Here is an 18187-nt window from a genome sequence, read left to right on the forward strand (position 1 = left end):
ATTTGGGGCAATACCAGCATGTTTTGACATGTCTTTACACATTACTTTGCCTTGGACAATAATATATGCCTCTGTTCCAGTATGGAGACCAGCGTTTATGAGGGGGTTAAATCTTTTAGAGTCTTATTTTAAATAAATGCAGCAGTCATACCCACCAGCTCAATCCACCACTAGCAGTAATTTAAAACAATAGCTTATCTTCTGCACATCCTTATCTGTGTTACGGGTCCCACTGATTTTCTGGAGTTGCATTAACGTTGGTGCAACAGCCTGGCTTAGATTTGCAAAACAAAAAAAGTAAAAGAAGTTTTTTAGTTTTATCAGAGGCTGAAATGTGCTCGTGCTGGCTCTCCCCATGTTTTGCAGGAAAGAGCAACTTCTGTATTGTACATGCTTGGGAATACAAGAAAATACAACAGGTATTGGTACATTTAAAAGTTCAACAATAACTCAGTTACTTTAATTTCGAGCTTTGTTGTGATGTGTCCTTATCAAAGCTACAAGAAAAATGGGATCCTTTTAATTAATAGTTCTTTCAAAAGGGTAACGGAGACTATGCTAGGAAATTGATCCACCCTAATGGATTTAAGGCAACTAACTGTAGAAAATTAGCAAACAGGTATTTCTCAGGTAGGCGAGTATTTCCCTGGTAGCTGATTTAAAAAATAATTTTTAAAAGTAAATTTACCTTATAGTAACAATGGAAAAAAGAGCAAGTACATGTCCATTGGTACCTTTTTCTCTATGAAATTAAACAGCAAGCCTCTGCGGGGCAAAGGGACGCTTTTGTCAGGGTCACTGTCAAATAAGAATTCAAAGTTGGACAATTAAGACCAGTCCTGTATAGGCACACCGAAAATTTTACCTTTTGATTATGAGGTACCTATCCCTGGATTTAGAAAAAAAATTCAAGAAACAGAGCTCTATAAAGATACCTGTGACCTTGTCTCCGATTCCCCGGGCAGCAATGGGTTTGACCTGCTGCCCTGTTCTTACCAAGGAATTCGTTTCAACTGTCATCCTACGCTGGCATTGCCATTGCCGCTTGCTGCTGCTGCCTGGCTGCACAACGAAGCTGCTTCTCTGCCTGCCGCAGCTTTCCCCGCTGGTTCAGGCAGCGCAGTCATAGAAGGAGATGCTGCACCGCTGCTGCTTGCACATGGAGCATCTCTATGCAAAGGCCACCACGCCGCCTGTCCACCGTGCACCGGCTCAGCTGCTAACAAGCTGAAACTCAAAACAAGAACTGGTGAGCCCCAAGACTGGGAACAATTTTCACAGGGAAGCTTTAAAAATCCTATAAAAGTTACAGGGGGAGAAAGTTCAGATGAAGAAAACTGACATAAAGTCGTTTTAGTTATTTTTTAACGGCAGGCACTGATAAAATCTTGCAAAGGGTCACCGTTATGGTGCAAATGTCCCCATACAGTTCCTGGCAGCTACTGCTTTTACACACGTAAATGGAGAAGAGGCACACCCTTGGTAGTTTTGTGCAAGACTGTCGGTTAAGCTCTCAGAAACAGTTTTCTGAGCAGTAAGTAATGGATCATGTTCCCAAATACAGGATATACTTAGATTATGCTTTAGATGATGGGTTAGGCAATGTATCTTTTTTTGTATGCTTACAGAGCATGTCAAAGGCAAAATCACGCGTTCAGAACTACTGTGTGCACTCAACTTAATTAGCTCAGTAACTTGACTATCCCTCCCTATTAATATGGAATATCTTTAATGCAGATTTTAAAACTGGAAAGCCCACACTCTCATTTGCCTAATTAGGATGTGACAAGCCACACCGCAAAGCCTAGCCTGAGTTACTGGTTTTGCACTCTGAGCTCGGTGTGTTGGTCATTGGGCCCTTTGCGCGGCCATCAGAAAGCCACTCTGCAGTCCCCTTCCTGGTGGTGGTGGTACCAGAAAAACAGGGAAGCACTGAAAAACTGAGAAGCCCCATATAGCGTTCCCTGCATCTGCGCTGCAAAGTAAATGGCTGACTTTATAGAATGCTGTAGCCCTAAATTAACACTGAAATGTGGTGAAAACACGCTCGAGCTGTTGTGATGGGTCTCGCTGTTAGAGGGGAGCTGAACTGCGCTGGGTGACCTTCGGGTGATACCAAATCAGGTCTTATGTCTAAAGGCATGCTACCTCTACGTCCCTTTTTTATAATTACTTCATACAGTAAGATGTCAATGCTATTTTGCCAATTTTAATACATGAGCAGTTCTGTTACTTTAATTTAAATACATACATTGCTTGTGAGACTGGAGTCTAAATCAGTTACAGGGGATAATTTATGACTGCTAAATATGCAAAATTAACTTTTTGTACATTAGTATTCTCCTGATATACCTTGAATTTACCCTAGATTTTATGACCTATTTCTTGAATGTACAGCTTGTTTCCTGTGAGGGAATACATCTTTTCAGCCATTAAAGCTAGCACATTGCTCAGACTAACTACTTTTTGAAGAACCCTGTTATAGTGCAAAAAGATTACTAAACCTCTGGGACCTCTTCAGAAGATGTGTAACTCTGGTGTGTACCGCAAACCAACAAAAGTAACTCAAATTTCTGAATGGTTTAAAAACTGCGGAGTTACATATTTTTCGAGTTTTATTTTCCTGGCTTCAATGGAAACGAGCCACCTCCTTTTAGGTTATATTTTCTAAACGTTGTGATTAACAGCAATAAGCTGTTTATACTTCATCCCATTTTGAAACAGCATATTTTGAATTACTGAAAAGTTGTGTGTTTGTAAAGTTATTTGGTGTATTATCCGAGAGGTATTGGGAAAAATATTTTCACAAAAATTCGGCAACTCCAGCACTAGAAAAACCCTTCAAAAATAATGGAGGGGACTTACAGGCCCCATTAACCTGTGTCATCATGCGCTTTTTTGCCTTACGTAGCAAATTTTAAATTTTCGTTTTGAAAAAATAAGTATCTTCAGTGTTCAGGAGTAGCAGTCAGAATGTAAACTGGTGAGTTGCCACTTTAGCTATAGCTGGACAGCTGATGTACCTGCATTATTTTCAGAAATGGAAAAAACTGTGGCCAAAAAAAAAGGGTTTGGGAGAATTCACCCTTGTTAAAAGAATAAGAAAAGTGAATCAATAATACCTCTTTTCTGCCGCAGACAACTTTGGTAAGGGACAAAAACGGTTTCTACACAGAATCTGTTTGACCTTGAGTAGGATATTAACTAGATCTCCTTATCAGTTGGCATGTGCATCTCATTTAACTGTATGAACTCCAGCATCTATTTTGAACAACTTTAAAAGAACAGGTGCAGAGTAAGAGAGCGTATCTCTGGTAAAACTTTGTATGGAGTCAAACAAAAAAAAGTGAAAACCAGATTACTTTTACTTAATGGCAACTCATTTCATTTCTCATAGAGCGGAATGCTGTATTTTTTCTTCCTGTGAATGAGTCAGTATTTCATCTACATGAGGGTGAGTGAGCAATCCAACAGCCTCATCCTGGCTACTAGATATTGCAATACTGGGATAAGGGCTTCCTTAGAGAAGCCCTTCCTTATAATCCTTTAGCGCTTATTGCAGTGAGATCAAGTTACAGCTGGTTTAATGTGATGTAAAACCTATTAAGGTTGACACCACAAAATTTTACTAGTTCTGGTGATGATTACATAACAAATAAACTCAAGATAAAGTGCCAGTGACGGACTGATCGTTTGGTATGAGATACAGGAACCACAGGGCAAAAGGAGTTTTGTTTAAACCAGTTCTGTCCCATTTTAGATAACAGAAGCTTCCTTCGGGTTAAAGGTCCTTAAATGCAGTGAAGTATAAAATAATGCTTCATTATTTCCTTCTAATTCACAGCTGACAGTTGTTGATTGGGAAGAAGGTATCAGAGGAATTCTGAGTTGACTATTGATGTGGCTGGAAGGTAACACTATCCTACTGCTTAGCCCTCTCAGGCTGAGGTACAGTGATGAAAACAAGATTTAACATCTGAATGTACAAGAATTCACTCTTTTTGGATGACTAATGCTGCTTAGCTTAGGGTCAAATTACGTCATGTTCTGTGTGGCTGATCAACGTAATAAAAGCACAGAAGGTGACTTCCTTACGCCATGTGCCATCACTCCCAGGTCACGGGGATGTATCTCACTGTGGTGCTATGTCCTGCCCTTCCTTCACAGCACTCCAAAGGCTGACGCTCCCCCGGAGTGAGGCAGAGAGGATGTCGATGACTCATTTTCCCTTCGTTTTCTTCACAAGCTGTTCCAGTGTAACAATGTGCTGTCTCTCCATCTGAGCTTATCACAAACAGTTTCACTCAAGCAATTTGATGTCAATCTCTTTACAGTTTTGCAGGATCAACAGGAAAAAAGGCATGGAAAATTCCTCACCTCGAGCATGTTCTCCTAGAACAATAGCTTGTACGAGAGAAGCCTCATGCCCAGGCTGGCCTCCAGCTACTTATTCCTAATTCCCTTGCTCCTTCTACCTCTTGAATTTACAAATACTGAAGTTAGAGGCCAACATGATAACCATGAGAATCAAGTCAGCATAGCCCAAATATTGTCGTGAGATGAGATGAAGGACCTAGTCATAGAAGAACTTTGCTGTCATGGGCTTTGTTCATTAGCTTCATGTGGGATGTAAGGAGGTTTAGATTAATTAGAAAGGGAAAAAGAGGAAGGAAAGAAGTGGGAATGTGGTAGTTTGTCAGAAATGCTTTATAGCATTAGCTGAAGAATTCAGAAATCCCCCATTTTCTCTGCTTTCCTTTGGAAAGTTCTTGAACCATCTCCAGAAAATTTTATTGGGCTTCCACTGCTCCTTCTGTTCCTGCTCTGTAAGCCAAGAACTAGCACTGGCACATGGGAATCCGGGCGGGAACAAAAAGCTGCGGATCAGCACACTTGGGATTTCTCCTGCAGTAAAAGAGTGAATTTAGCCCTTTTGTTGTAAGGTCTTGTACCCAGAACTAATTAAAGTTTTTCCTGGAAACGCCTAATTTTCCTATTCTATGGAAATTCAGACTCCTAGGAGCCTAATTTTCATACCTATGTAAGATAGCGCAAATTCTTCTGAAGTTAACTAAAAACAAGCATTAGGAGCTCCCCTGCAGCAACGCCCTAATGCGGAGCTGAATGCCTGCAGTTGTGCGGGTCTTCTCAAATTTGCGCCTATTGTTTGCAGCAAACGGGTTCTGCTACCAGAATTTGCTACTGGACTTGACCTGCTAAACGGCTGTTAATGCGAGGACGTTTTGTTTCTTGTTATCTACAGTTCAGTTGAAACTAGCAGCTGTTAATTCTGCTTTTTTTTTTTTTTTTTAATGCTTGGTTTGATTTTTGATCATCCCTTTCTAATCATTGGAGTGGGTCTAGTAAATTTGGTAGCGTACTGAGCCTCAGACTCTTAAGAGGCTGCTTCTGTCCTGCTGAGGCTTTCAGGACAGAAAACTGTCCTGCTAGTTTTCCGCTGTACTTGCAGAACTCTGTTACCCTGCGATGCACAAACCCATGGTTCAGGTGTGAGCACACACTCGCGCACGTCTGTATCAGCTTAGCCCATGCGGAGTTAATGCTGGATTTCTGCAGCAAGGAGAGACACGTGATACCAGGTTCAACATCACAACAGCACAGACAAATGATAAGGCCTGACAATAAAAAAAACCCCAAAGTTTTTAAATAAATGTGAGGGTTCTGATTGAGTTCATACAAAATTACCGCTCTTGTATGACTATGGTATTTTAGAAATGGTACCAGGGCCTTTGAGCCAGATTTAACTTACTTCTGAACCATGTTTTTATTGCAGAGGGGACACCAAGCTATCTAACTGCATATGTCTTAGATAAAAGTTAATGGTGTAACAGTGATATTAAATGTACATTTCAGAGATTTTTCTAGGAAATCTTATTTTTTTCAGATTTAGGGAACACCAATCATTTGAGCCAAACTTAATCACTCTTTCTTCCCTTAGAAATGCATTTATTTTAGCATACAATTTACTGCAAAAGATATGTACTGAAACGTGTAATGGGAATTACTGTATGAGGATTTTTATTAGTGACCCTGATTCTCAAGTTTCTCTGATAAAAGCGGCCAAAGTTCCTGCTCTGGGCAGTTCCCAATCTAAACCGGGAACAGAGCGGACGAAACGCATCCTCCTTTTTCCTTCCAAAATGAACTTTCCTCCCATTTTCTTCTAGACGGGGTTACAAAACGTGTTTGAGACCGTGCTAATGGCGGCACTTCCATACAGCAGCGCGAAAGGAAAGCTCAAACGAATGAATGGTGTTCCCTATTACGTAGCTCAGGAAAGGAATAACGACGGGCTCCTTTCTGGAGGCACCATCTCCCCGCCATTCACCAGCGCGCGGGGCACCGGCCCCCCGCCCTGAGGCGACATTTCCTCGACGGGGCGGCGGAGCCCCGGCCCCTCCGCCCGCACTGCGCCAGCGCCTCGGGGCCCGATGCTCGGGCTGGTGTCTCCGCAGAGAGACGGGGCCTCCCCCTCCGAACCGCGCGCTTCCAGCCAGGCTGGTCTCTGCCCCCGTTTTTAACGTCTCCTTGGCCTTTACCTCACCAACAGCACACAGGAGGCACGGCCGCCATTTCGGGACGCGGCTCGGGGTTCCCCCTTTCACCCCACCGCGTGTGGGGAGGCCGAGGCCGCCCCCCGCTCTCTTCTCCCCTCACCGGCCGTCCCGCCCCCGCCCTGAGGGGGGACCGGGACGGGCGGGAGCGGGCAGCGGCCTCCCCCTCCTCCCGGGGGCGGTGCGCGCTGACGCGGCAGCGCCGCGGCTCTCCGCCGGCCGAGTCGCACAATTATGAGAAAGAGCCGCCGGGCCGAGGCCGCCGCCAGCGCTGGGTCCCGGTGCGGAGTCGAGCCAGCGCCTTCCTCCGCGCCCCGCTCTTCCCTTCTTCCCCGGAGCGTTGTCCTCGCCCGGCTTCTCCCCACCCAGCCCTCCGCTGCTGCCGAGCTCAGCCCCGATAGATGGAGACAGGCCCCGCCACCGCCGACGCCGAACCACGAGCAGGAGCTGCCCGGGGCGAGGAGAGCCAGAATCGGCGCCGAGACCCAGCCCGGCCCTGAGGAGAATGGTGAGGGCGGCGGCGAAGGGAAGGGAGGAAGGGGACGGGAGAGGTTGGCGGGGGCAGCCGGCCGCCGGATCAGACCTGTCCCAGCCGGCTGCTCCTCGGCCCCTCTGGCTCCCGGGCTCGCCGCGGCCGTTCCCCTGTCCCGGGTGGCCCGGTGGCGAGGAGGACGAACCCCGCCGGGCTGTCACCGCCGGGCCGGAAGGGGAGGCGCGGGATCGGGCGCCTCAGGCCCGTCCTCGCCCCTCACGGCCCGGGGCGGGCGGGCGCTGAGGGGGGCGATGCCGGGGCGTCCGCCCCGGCATCGCCCCCCTCAGCGCCCGCCCGCCCACGACCCGTGTTATGGACTTCCCTGACTAAGAAATGTACCGATTGGGTTCATAGACGTGTAAACTGGTGGCGGGTCAGCATTTTTTTTTTTTTTTGTGGCAATGTAACGTATTTCGACGCCGCTGTTGAACAGGTGTTTCGCCGGACGTCGAATACAGGACATTTTGTGCAGGTTTTCATTTTTTGCGAAAGCGTTTCCCCGCTGCTCTGTGGCTGTTGAGCAGTTCTGAAGAATTGCTGGACAGGGTCCAACGTTAAATCAGGAATTATTCTGAAGAGTGAGTTGTTCGGTGTGACAATTCCGGGAGTTCAGTCTTTTTTTGTTTTTTTTTTTAATGTGTCTGTGTGGGTGAGATAAGTGTCTGATAGATCATCCCTCGTACCTTCTGGTATGAGGCTATTCTTGACTCTGCTATTTGAAGTGTGTGTGTGGGAAAACACCTTTGTGCTTGTGGAACTGTTTAGGCTGGTTTTGGACTGTTTGTACCTTAGTTTTCTGATGTTTTACTTTGATTTTTTTTTTTTTTTTTTTTTTGCGTGCTTGAGCTCAGGAGTGGAAGGGTAATTTTCACTTGTGGTACAAAGGCACCTTGAAACGCCACCTTGCATTTAACAGTTATCTCACTTGTATTTAAAGATACTCTATCAGATTGTCTACCTCCCCATGTGAATTATCTTGGAGAGAGGTACTCTATTGTGTTTTAAACATTCACTTCTTTTCTTGTCTACTGAGGCTCTGTGTAACTCTAGTCTTGCTGCCTTACCTTTTTGTCTTATCACATCAGCCCTGCTTTCTCTGCTCTGCTGGTGATAGACTGCAGCATCCAAACTCTTCCCTGTTTCTCATAGTTATCTTTACCACTCGCTGTGCTTCCCTTTCCTGGAAGCTTTGTACCAACACTCAAACTTTTCCCGCTTCTCTGTAATGTCCCTTCATGAGGTGTGTTTCTGTTAACTGTTTACTCCTTGTGGACAGTTGTGACAGATGACTGTTTTCTACAGAAAAACCCAGTATTGTTTTGAACTTCAATAATTCATGCTGACACAATAGGGTCTGGCCATATTGGTTTGTCGATTTTACACCACTAATGTTGCAAATAAATCTCTACGAGGATTCGTCAAAAAGCATGTGTGAAGGGAGAGAGATGCTTTTATAGTCTACGATTCGTGTGCTTGACAGGATTTTGCATAGCAAGTTTAATTTTCTTTCTCACAAAGATCCTGATTAGCCTAATTAGGAATTTAATACATAGTTATACTAGCAGTGACACTTTTAAACTTCTGATACTATCAGCATATTGTCTGAAACAAGCCCAGATTTCAAGTTCCAGTCTTTAAAGACATGGGGTTGGATTTTAAAATTGTGGCTTATGCTGTGAAAAATCAAGACAATGAAATGATGCTTCTCATGCCAATACATTGAACCTGAAAAACTTATCTTTGTCTTTTTTCTTTTTGACAGATATTTATTTCTGTTGGAATGCTTCGTTTCCTTTAACCGTGTCTACTTTGGCTGCAAATATTTGTGTGTCACGTTAATTTGCTGAAACAAGTAACACTAGTTCTGTTTTTTTCCTCCCACTTTTTAAACGGCAAACTGACAGTAAAATCAATGTGCGTGTTTTCCAGAATTGAAGTTTGTCTTTGAGGTCATGTTTCTTGTTTCTAATGTGAATAATTCTGTCTCAGTGCATTTTAGCTTCACTGGTTGAAATTCTGTCAGCTGGCTTTTCAGCAGATAAATCACTGAGTAATCTCACTCTGTGTGTGTATTTGGATAAGATACTTATATGATTATTAAAGATAATGTCACTTCTTGCCTCTGATACTGACAAGTAGTGGTGGCCTCTGATAAATGAGTCTATATGCTTCATTATTTCTACAAAAAAATAGTCAGTGATACTGACTTGACCCGTGGTAAAACTTGAACAAAGTTTGTTGCATGCTTTCTTCATGTTCCCTGGCCTGAAACCTTCTTTCTCCTCTATTGTATTCTCTGCAATCTTGTTACTGTCCTGTGTTTGATTTAATCCCATCTTTTTTTGCTCACATAATGAGAATGTACAGGTAATGGTGTCACATTAATATATCATGATACAACCGATACCGAAAATGGTCTAACTAATCCTTGGTTTCTGTTATTTTTATTACATTTAGCTTAGCTTTTCTTTTACTTGAATTGTAGATGGTTTTGCATTTCAAGTAATAGAAAACTAATCTAACAAAAGGACAGAAAAAGTAAACCCCCAAAACCTTTGTATTGGCACGCTTTGTTTCCTGACCTGGCTCAGCACAGGATTAGCTGGGCATCAGTGCTGCTGCGCAAGAGAGGAGGTAGGAAGTGCAGGTGACTTCTTCTTGGAAGCAGCTAGTCATTAAACCAGCATCGCCTGGCACACTGAACTGTTGCATCTAACTGGATGAGACCACAGACCCGAGCAGCAGTGTTTCAGAGACCAGTCTCCATGACAGCCATTGCACTGACAGAATGCTGTTTTTTTGAGAAGTGGTGAGGTTTTTTCAGCTGCCTTTACACCTATATTTTGCTTAGCATGTAAAGTGGATATGAGCTGTTTTAAAGCAGGGGCGTGAGCTGCTTTCTTTAAATACCAGGTTTGCTGGAACAACAGTACAGCTGAAGTTTGTTTTTTTCCCCAGCTGCTCTCATTCTTGCACAGAAATAGGGACAACACAGGTTGTCTAATTGCTGTTAGGCAAGCAGGGGAAATTTCTTACCCCTCTGTTCTTTCCAAGAAGAAAAGGCCAGTGAACTTCTGGTGGGATAATGAAATGCAAAAAATCAAGAGAGAAACTGCAATAAATATCATTGTTATCCTTAACTGTATAGGGTTTTTTTCCTTCCCAAGAATTGGGTGAAAAGTGTTCTACGCACAGCAACAGTGTTGCTGGTTGTGGTGCTGATAATTCTGAAAAGCAGCCTTATGAAAGGACTAGAATATTTAACTGTGGAAAATGGTTTCACAACATACGGTATGAGGATGTTGTAGTAATAGTCCGTAAGATAAATGTAGTGGTTGATTGTTAAGGAGAGTTCAAAGTATGGTAACAAACTGACAGCACATTAGAGTGGAATGAACTTGCTTTATAATTAATGAGGTTTTTTTTCCCCTTAAATAAAGCCAAGTTCAGATGTTACTGAGGTGGTAGGCTTGGGTTAAACCTTAATTCTGGGAATTTCTGCGGCTTTGGGTTTTTTTAAATTCTAGAAGATCAAAGTTACAGATTATTTAATACTGATGTTATTAAGAGCAATATTTTTTTTCCCTAAAGACTCTTAGAAATGCATTCTAGCTCAAGCTGTTCCACGCATTTTCTACCATCAGTTTCTGAAATATTTGAAAACTCTGTGCGTATGGCAAATGTGCATTTGCTGAGTTAGTGCATCCCAACACATCTTTACTTAATTTGATTTCAGCTGAAGGAGGGCAGTGTGCTAGCACATCTGTTGACTTTCTACAGCTGCAAAATCAGAATTTTACAGGTTGATTCAGTAATAAAGTTGGTACTCGGTTGTGTGTAGTTTGTCAACTCATGTTTTCAGATGATCCAACTTCAGAAACAGCTACCGTAAACCCTCTGTGAAGCTTTATTGCTACTTCATCTTCAACCTGACCATGGAGATCACTAGTTTACGTTCAGATATGGTCCAATATGAAGTGCTTATTTTGTTTAAATGCGTGTTCTGTTATGCAAAGAGGATGCGACTGGCCAATGTAAAGTTTCAAAGAGTACAGGTAGATGTGTGCATATAGTTTGTCTACATCTGAAAATTATGCACTTGTGAATTACATCGATGTCTAGACTTACTGCCAGTAATTGTAATAGCAACCATTTGGGGAGGTCTCTTTCTGAGTTGGAGAGCTTCGGAACTATTTCGAGGTCTGTGGCAGCCCGGTCAGGCTTTTTGCTTCCTATTCATGGGTCCCAAAGCCTGGTGTGGATGACTCCCAGTGCTATTGGATTCTCCCTTTAATTGTTTACTATTAATCAAGTGAGATTTTTTTAAAACAAGAAGCTGCAGCTTCTGAGAATTGTCATATATCTATTAAGTTCTGGTTCACTGAATTTTATTTTTTGTTTTTATTTTTTACTGACAACCTTTTAGATGATTACTGCAGTATGTTTTTGCTGTCATACAATAACACGTTCTTGCTTGAGAATACTTTCTCAGTTACAGCTCTAAGTTAATTTAATCTAGGTGTTCAGTCTTTCACCATAATATACCTCTGTAATCTTCAAAGCCTGGGAAAGCATCTGTTACAGTTTAGTCAATCTTAACACAATGGTTATTGCAATTGAATACCAGCCTTTGTTCCATGCATTGTTCCTACTTACTTCTACCCAGAGAAGTACTTATTTTCTTAATCTTATCTACTTGATTCTTGTCACCTTTGCTATGGTGTAACAGAGAGGAACAGAAACAATGTTTTCGCTTTGTAGTCCCCTGACTTAGGTTGGGTGGAATTTTGCAAGATATCCCTGGCTGACGGTTCTTATCTGCTAAATTTTTCTCCTCCTAATCCTAATACTGCAAAGTGATAATCAGTTTTTGTGAAATGCAGACTTGACAAACTTGACTTCTAAAATTTAAAATTTAAATTTAATAAACAAATAAATTTACATTTATGCCTTCTGCAAATGAATTTCTTGTTGCTCTGTTGGGAATACTGTATTTCACAAGCACTTATTGCCTAAAAATTTCTAGGCTCAGGGCACTTTTAGAACTAGTGTTACTTAGCAGTTCAGGTCTTCCCACTATTAATCACTGCATTGACAATATAGTTCCCAAGACTGATGTGGAGTGCCTGATGTGTGTTGCAGGGTAATAATCTCAGATACGGTGCAGAGTTGATGTTCAAGTCCATAGCATCTTTACTAGCCACTCACAAATCTGCCAAAACTGTTCTTAAAGGTGTGGTTGTCATCCAGTCTAAACTCATCTAAACCCGGGATGTCACCCTTCTGCCCGTCCCTTTGTGCTTCCCTCTGTGCTCAGTGGCTGTTTCGGGGGATCTGAATTGAATAAACATCTAATCACCTATCACCTCCTTTCACCTCCCTTTTTTTTTTTTTTTTTTTTTTTTTTTTTGTTGAGAATTAGTTCTTTCGTCAGTCATTTCCGTGAACTGGCTCTCCACATGACTGCATAAGTGCCGGTATGAGATAGGGTGGGATCATGGGCAGAGGCTAAGGAAAATGGGATTGTGGTACCCCAAATTGGTTTGGAAGCTTCCTCTGAGGTGCTTGAGACCTGACTTGTGCCATCATGTTAGTCTGTGTATCACCCATTCTACATGAGTGTTTACCAAGTCTTAAAACCTTGTGTGAGGACACGGATGGAGCTGTGCCATCGTAAGTCAGCTTCTCTAGCGTCTTCAAAGTATAAACCAAATTGCATTGCAGACTTTGTCTAAATGTACTTGAATGCTTTTATATCTAAATTCTTGTTTGCAGAGGATGTTTTCTTGACCTTCTTTTCTGAATATGTGCTACCAGATGTAAGATAATTTTTCTTACCAGATATGCTGTGCTGTAGTCTGTGAACTGAGCTGCATCAAAATGAGTTTGACTCCCTCTCATCAAGTTATTTCTGTTGGCTAATGATCCACTGCTGGTAACTTGTCTCTCATAACAGTACATTGCTAGATTATTTTTTTTCTCCATGTTCTTAACAAGCTGCTTATTTGCTTTTTAGTGCTGTTCCTGTCCCTGTTCAACTTTCTCAAGAAGCTGAATCTGTTCCTTAGGAGACAGTAAAGCTGCATTCTCTTCATGTACCTGATAGAGCTCAGCATAGCAGCCATGCGACCACGTTCAAAGACAGTCATGCTGATGTACAATATAGTTAAAATTGCAGGTATATTGGCTTTGTGTAGTAAGCTCAGTGTGGTATACTAGTTTGTGGCTAGAGCTAGTCTGAAAGAGCTCAGCTTCCTTTCAAACCTGTCCCTGTGGCAGCTGCGGTCATGCAAGTATTCAGTGATGTATAAGCTTCAGTCACTTGAATAGGTTAAATTATGCATGTGCTTAAGTGACGCAGGATTGGAGCCTAAAAATACCAGTTGTGTAATTATAGAACTGTTAATCAACTTTCTCTTCAATTATAAAAATCAGTTAATCTACAAGAGTAGGTGTAGTTAATGATGTTTTAAATGTCAAAGTCTTACGAGTTTCTCCTGTGTTCCCTGGCTGCAGCGTTGTCTAAACTGTAGTTTGCAGAATTCTGTTAAACAGCAAATTTAATAGAACTTCAGCTGATGGCTGAGGGTGATCTTCTGGCCAGAAAGTTTGCCTGGTTGATCTTGAAGTAATTCCTGCTCATGGTAGTAATCTCCCACTAGGGAAAGAGTATTGAATCACTGATACCATAGCTGACAAATAGCCTACACAACTTTCTAGGAACTTAGCGTCTTCTGGTGTTGCAAGGCCTCTGGATGCAGAACTAATTGGAAGAGGCTTGCTCCTCGCGATTTCACAAGCTGTAGTTTACTAACTTCTCAAATTGTGCTGCTGAAAATGTTCACAGGGTTATGCTGCAGATCTGCCCGTGGGGCAGCCCTGCCAGGACTTTCCTTGGCCTATGTGAGGGGCACTAAGCAAAGGTGTAGAGGTTGGGATGGACATTAACCTCTTAAACTAGCATTAACTGGCTTTGCAGCCAGAGGCATTGAAAAGCAGAAATATCCCCTTAACTAACCTTTGTCCTTTTAGTTTGTGCCAACTTCAGAAATGTTCTTGATGAGGATTTATGCCTTTGCCTCGTTAAGCAATTAGTCTGGCGTCTTATTCTTGGTTTCTTTTATAAAAATCTTATGCAGAAAAATCCTTTTTAAATTTTCAACTTAGGAAAACCACAGTTTGTATGCTTGCAGTTTTCCATATAAATCCTATATGGAACTCTGGAACTCTTCACTGTTAAATTCTCTGTAATTGTTTCAAATGCATTAATGAAACAGTGCAGACTTTTTATGTTGCTTATATAGGGAATGAGGGCAGAAAACACTCATCAACCTTGTCCTGGTTTGGGCTGCCAGCTTGTGTTACAGGTGAATGTTCTGCAGTGATGAAGGCTGCTAACAAACGAGTCATTGTTTGAATGCATCAGTCTGGTTGTGCTTGTTGGTGTTCCTTAGCCCAGCAGAGAAATATTTGGTACTAGTATAATCACAGTATTTTGCTGGACAACATGATACAGTAAACTTGGGCTGCATTTTCTTCCTGGTATAGAAAATGTAAAAGACTGAAGCTTTTCTGCCTTCAGAAAAATCCTAGTTTTGGGTTCTAGAAAAATATTTTTCTGGTCACATGCATGTAGACAATCTGCAGAATACAGGTAGACGTTGCAGAGAGGGGGAGGATTATTCGCAAAAGCTAATTAGGCAGTGAGTCCCTAGGCTTGCTCAGTGGAGACCGAGGGGGAGTTCAGAGCAGCTCTTTTCTCATCTCTCTGCAGAGAGGATGTAGAAAAATTAGCACTGCTAAGATAAGGTTGGTCTTTTTGACTATCCTCTTGGGTGTCATTACTGGATTTTTCAGGGGTTTTCCGGCAAATGTAAAGATCTTGCATGTAGGACAAGAAAAATCTTTTGTAATTAATGTATTAGGACTTAGTTGGGTTTTAATTATACCATGAATTAGGAAAAAATGTCTTCGGTGCCAGATGAGGATGGATGCTGTTCTCAAACCCAGGGTATCTGCTCACCTAAAATGTGACCTTAGGCAATAGGTTCTTGCTTTATTGGCAGCTCTCTGAGAAATAAAGAAATAATGTCTTTGCTTCCTTTCCTTCCTGAACATCAGGATACACGTGCTCAAAAAGAATGTCTTTTTGTGTGACAGATCTGTAGTCTTTTCCTGGATGCCTAGGGAAAGTTTGCTTTGGGGGATTATTTTGATGTACCTTGACAGTGTGCTTAGATCAGCTCAGCTGTTTTGCTAACCCAGTTTCTTACTGCTACCAAAGGGGATGTCCTACTTCCCTCGTCCCCACCCTGATCATGGCCATGTGGTCCTTTCCTGTGCCTTAGTTTTCTGCCCCTGAATCGGTTCCTTCTCACATCAAAGCTACCTGCTCTTTTTTTTTTTTTTTTTTTTTTTTTCCTGTAAGTAACTGCTGGTTTAGGAAGCTCAATGAGCTCACCAAAAGGCTTGTGCACAACTGCTGGTGGGAGGGCAGTGGCAGGAGAGCGGGTGGGAGGGCAGAGCAGTAACTTGCTCAGCTTGTCTTCTCTGACTGCACCCTTACTGTATAACTTGAAGAATTGCATCTGTTAAAGCAAATATTTCACCTATGTATCTTGGCTTTGCTGTTGCCAGGACCTCCACCTCCTTAGTGTTTTCTTCTGTTTCTTTAGAATTATAGTCTGTCCTCACTCCTTTGCCCCAGTAGGCCAGAGAGGAGCCTGAGCTGTAAGTCCAGGATAGCTTAGGCAGGCCTTTGTGCCGCATACCACTTAGCATTGGTGAGTTTTACTAGAAGTGAGTATGCTGGAAGAAATTACAATAAACAGAAAACAGTTAAAAAGTGCAAGCGGTGGTGTGATCTCTCGATACCATTTAATTAGTTGTTCCTCCCCTCCTCCCCCCTCCCCCCCCCCCCCAAAAAAAAAGGTTACTTTATTTCTGAAAATCACTTATTTAATTTCTGAGTGATTATTTAGGCTTGTGGTATTTAACATAGGTATGTTACAGGTAGTTCAGTTTTGTGGGTAACCTGCAATTCTGCATCAACATTTGGTGGGATAGGTGAAAAACTGTAGTTTCTTCAATCTGCTTAAGTAGAGGATACCTATATCACTGTGTGGTAAATAAAAATTAAGATATAAGATTGAGACAGTAAACTGTACATCCTAGGGAGCTACCTGCATTGCTTCATTATACTTTCAGTTAGTGAAGAATCATTTGGAACAGATCTCTTTTTACGTTTCAAAGTTTTTTCTTGAGTTGATCTTCCTTTTATCAAATATGTTTAGTTTTCCCAGCTAGATTAAAAAGGGAGTTTTTGTCCCCACAGATTATTCTGCTTTTTAGTTGATATTGTCCAACTTGATTAATCAGAGTATTTCAAGTCCATACAAGTGTTTGATAAGAGTTCTGTGCTTTTGATTTGAGGGCTGAATACTCAGCCTGGGAACTCAAGCTTGCTGAGGCAACCTTGTAAGACGAGGGTAAGAGAAACACTAAAGGGTGTTCTTCTGTTTCCCTCTGTATTAGAGCTAGTCAGACCTTGGTTTAAATGAGTAGTTAAGGCATTAGGATGCCTGTGCTTCTGTGTTAATTAGCAATGCTGTGTGCCTGTGAAGGACGGATGGTGTGACAGGAAGCTTAGTAGTGCTTTTAGTAAATGGTGTAATAGAATGGTACACTTTAGCAGTGTGAATGTTGACTTGGACATAAAATGAATGACTTGAAGCTCCCTCACAATGCATTGCATTGTGTAGGTTTTGCAGCTCTGGCTGTAATATTTAAAAGAAACATTAATGAAGAGGGATGTAAGAGCGTAGTTGAGACTTTCAAAACCTGCTAATTGTTAAAGGAATCCCTCAACACTAATAATAAAATGGTTGAATGCTAATGGGAAAATCAGTGTAAAAGAATATTTCAGCAGTCAGTATGAGGTTGTGATGAAGAGCTCAATTTTTATTGAGCTAAGACTAGCCTCATGAGAGATCAACAAAGTAAGACAGAGTAGCTCAAACAACTGTTTGTTCCCCTCAGATATCTGAGGGCGGAAAATTTAAAAAGTGCCTAAATAAGCATTTTATATTATTTTAGACGGTGATTAGCTGCTTTCGCATTTGCCTAAATAAACCCAGTTAAGTTTCTTCTTTGCACTTTTTTAGACTAAACAGAAACTACTTAAATAGTTTTAGTGGGGAACCTTATCTTCTGATAAGAGTTTAGGTACATGGATGTCTCTAGAATGCTGTCAGGCTACTTATGCCCCAAGTTGAGGGCTGTAGTCTGCGTGCACTCTGGAGCAGCTGCGGACCTAGCTAGCTCTGCTAGGAGAGCTGGTTCTCTGTCTTGACAGGCAATGAAAGTGTAACTGAATCCAGTAGCTCTTTGTTTAGTGAGCTGAAATTGAAAATGTTTAAGTCTGTACTTTTACAATAGGTGAACTATACTATAGAAAATTCTTGTTTTGGCTTGTTTTTTTCCTAGCTCATCCTACATTCTTCATCCTATTCTAGTCTCCCAAGAACTCCGGTCACTGTAGAGAGTTGACCAAAATGTTCACTTCCCCTTCAGTAGCTAGCAAGCATTGGCACATGGATGTGCACGTGTGTACAGGCAGGGAGAAGAACATAGAGCATAGGAGTTAAGACAGGAGTATCCCATCACACCTCCACGATCCTCTCCATGAGTAATGCCCATATTCCCCTTACCAAGGAAGTGAAGACAGTTCAGGGGTTGTATGACTAACTTCTATCTCCCTCAGACATCACATTCAATGCTGATACTTTAATACTAGCCTGGAACCAGCCTAATATTAATTTTCTGCTCTGAGATGACTTGCATAACTTACACAAAGTGACTTTTTTATAGTACTCACTGTAAAAGTAAACAACACTCCAAATCTGTTTCCTAGTATTAGTAGTTTTAGTTATAAAAATAAGGTTTTTTTTCCTTGATAATGTGTCTAAAGATAAGTTATGTGAAATTTCATCATCCTTAGCAGTGGTCTGGTGCTGTCACTTATTTCACGTGCCCTCTGGTGTGTTTGTTCTCTTGCTCTTCCCTCTCACCCATGCTATTC

General features: G+C 42.0%; 1 protein-coding gene across 1 annotated transcript in view; it reads left to right on the forward strand.

Moving 5' to 3' along the window:
- The first annotated feature begins 6950 nt into the window (after nt 1-6950).
- The window catches only part of TRPM7 (transient receptor potential cation channel subfamily M member 7), a 57544-nt gene continuing 46307 nt past the window's right edge, over nt 6951-18187 (forward strand). The window contains exon 1 of the mRNA XM_063345468.1: nt 6951-7083. Within this exon, the coding sequence (XP_063201538.1) occupies nt 7081-7083 (3 nt within the window). The 5' untranslated portion in view covers nt 6951-7080. The remainder of the gene's footprint in view (nt 7084-18187) is intronic.

This window comes from Chroicocephalus ridibundus, chromosome 9, assembly GCF_963924245.1.
Source record: "Chroicocephalus ridibundus chromosome 9, bChrRid1.1, whole genome shotgun sequence".
In the NCBI taxonomy this organism is placed as follows: domain Eukaryota; kingdom Metazoa; phylum Chordata; class Aves; order Charadriiformes; family Laridae; genus Chroicocephalus; species Chroicocephalus ridibundus.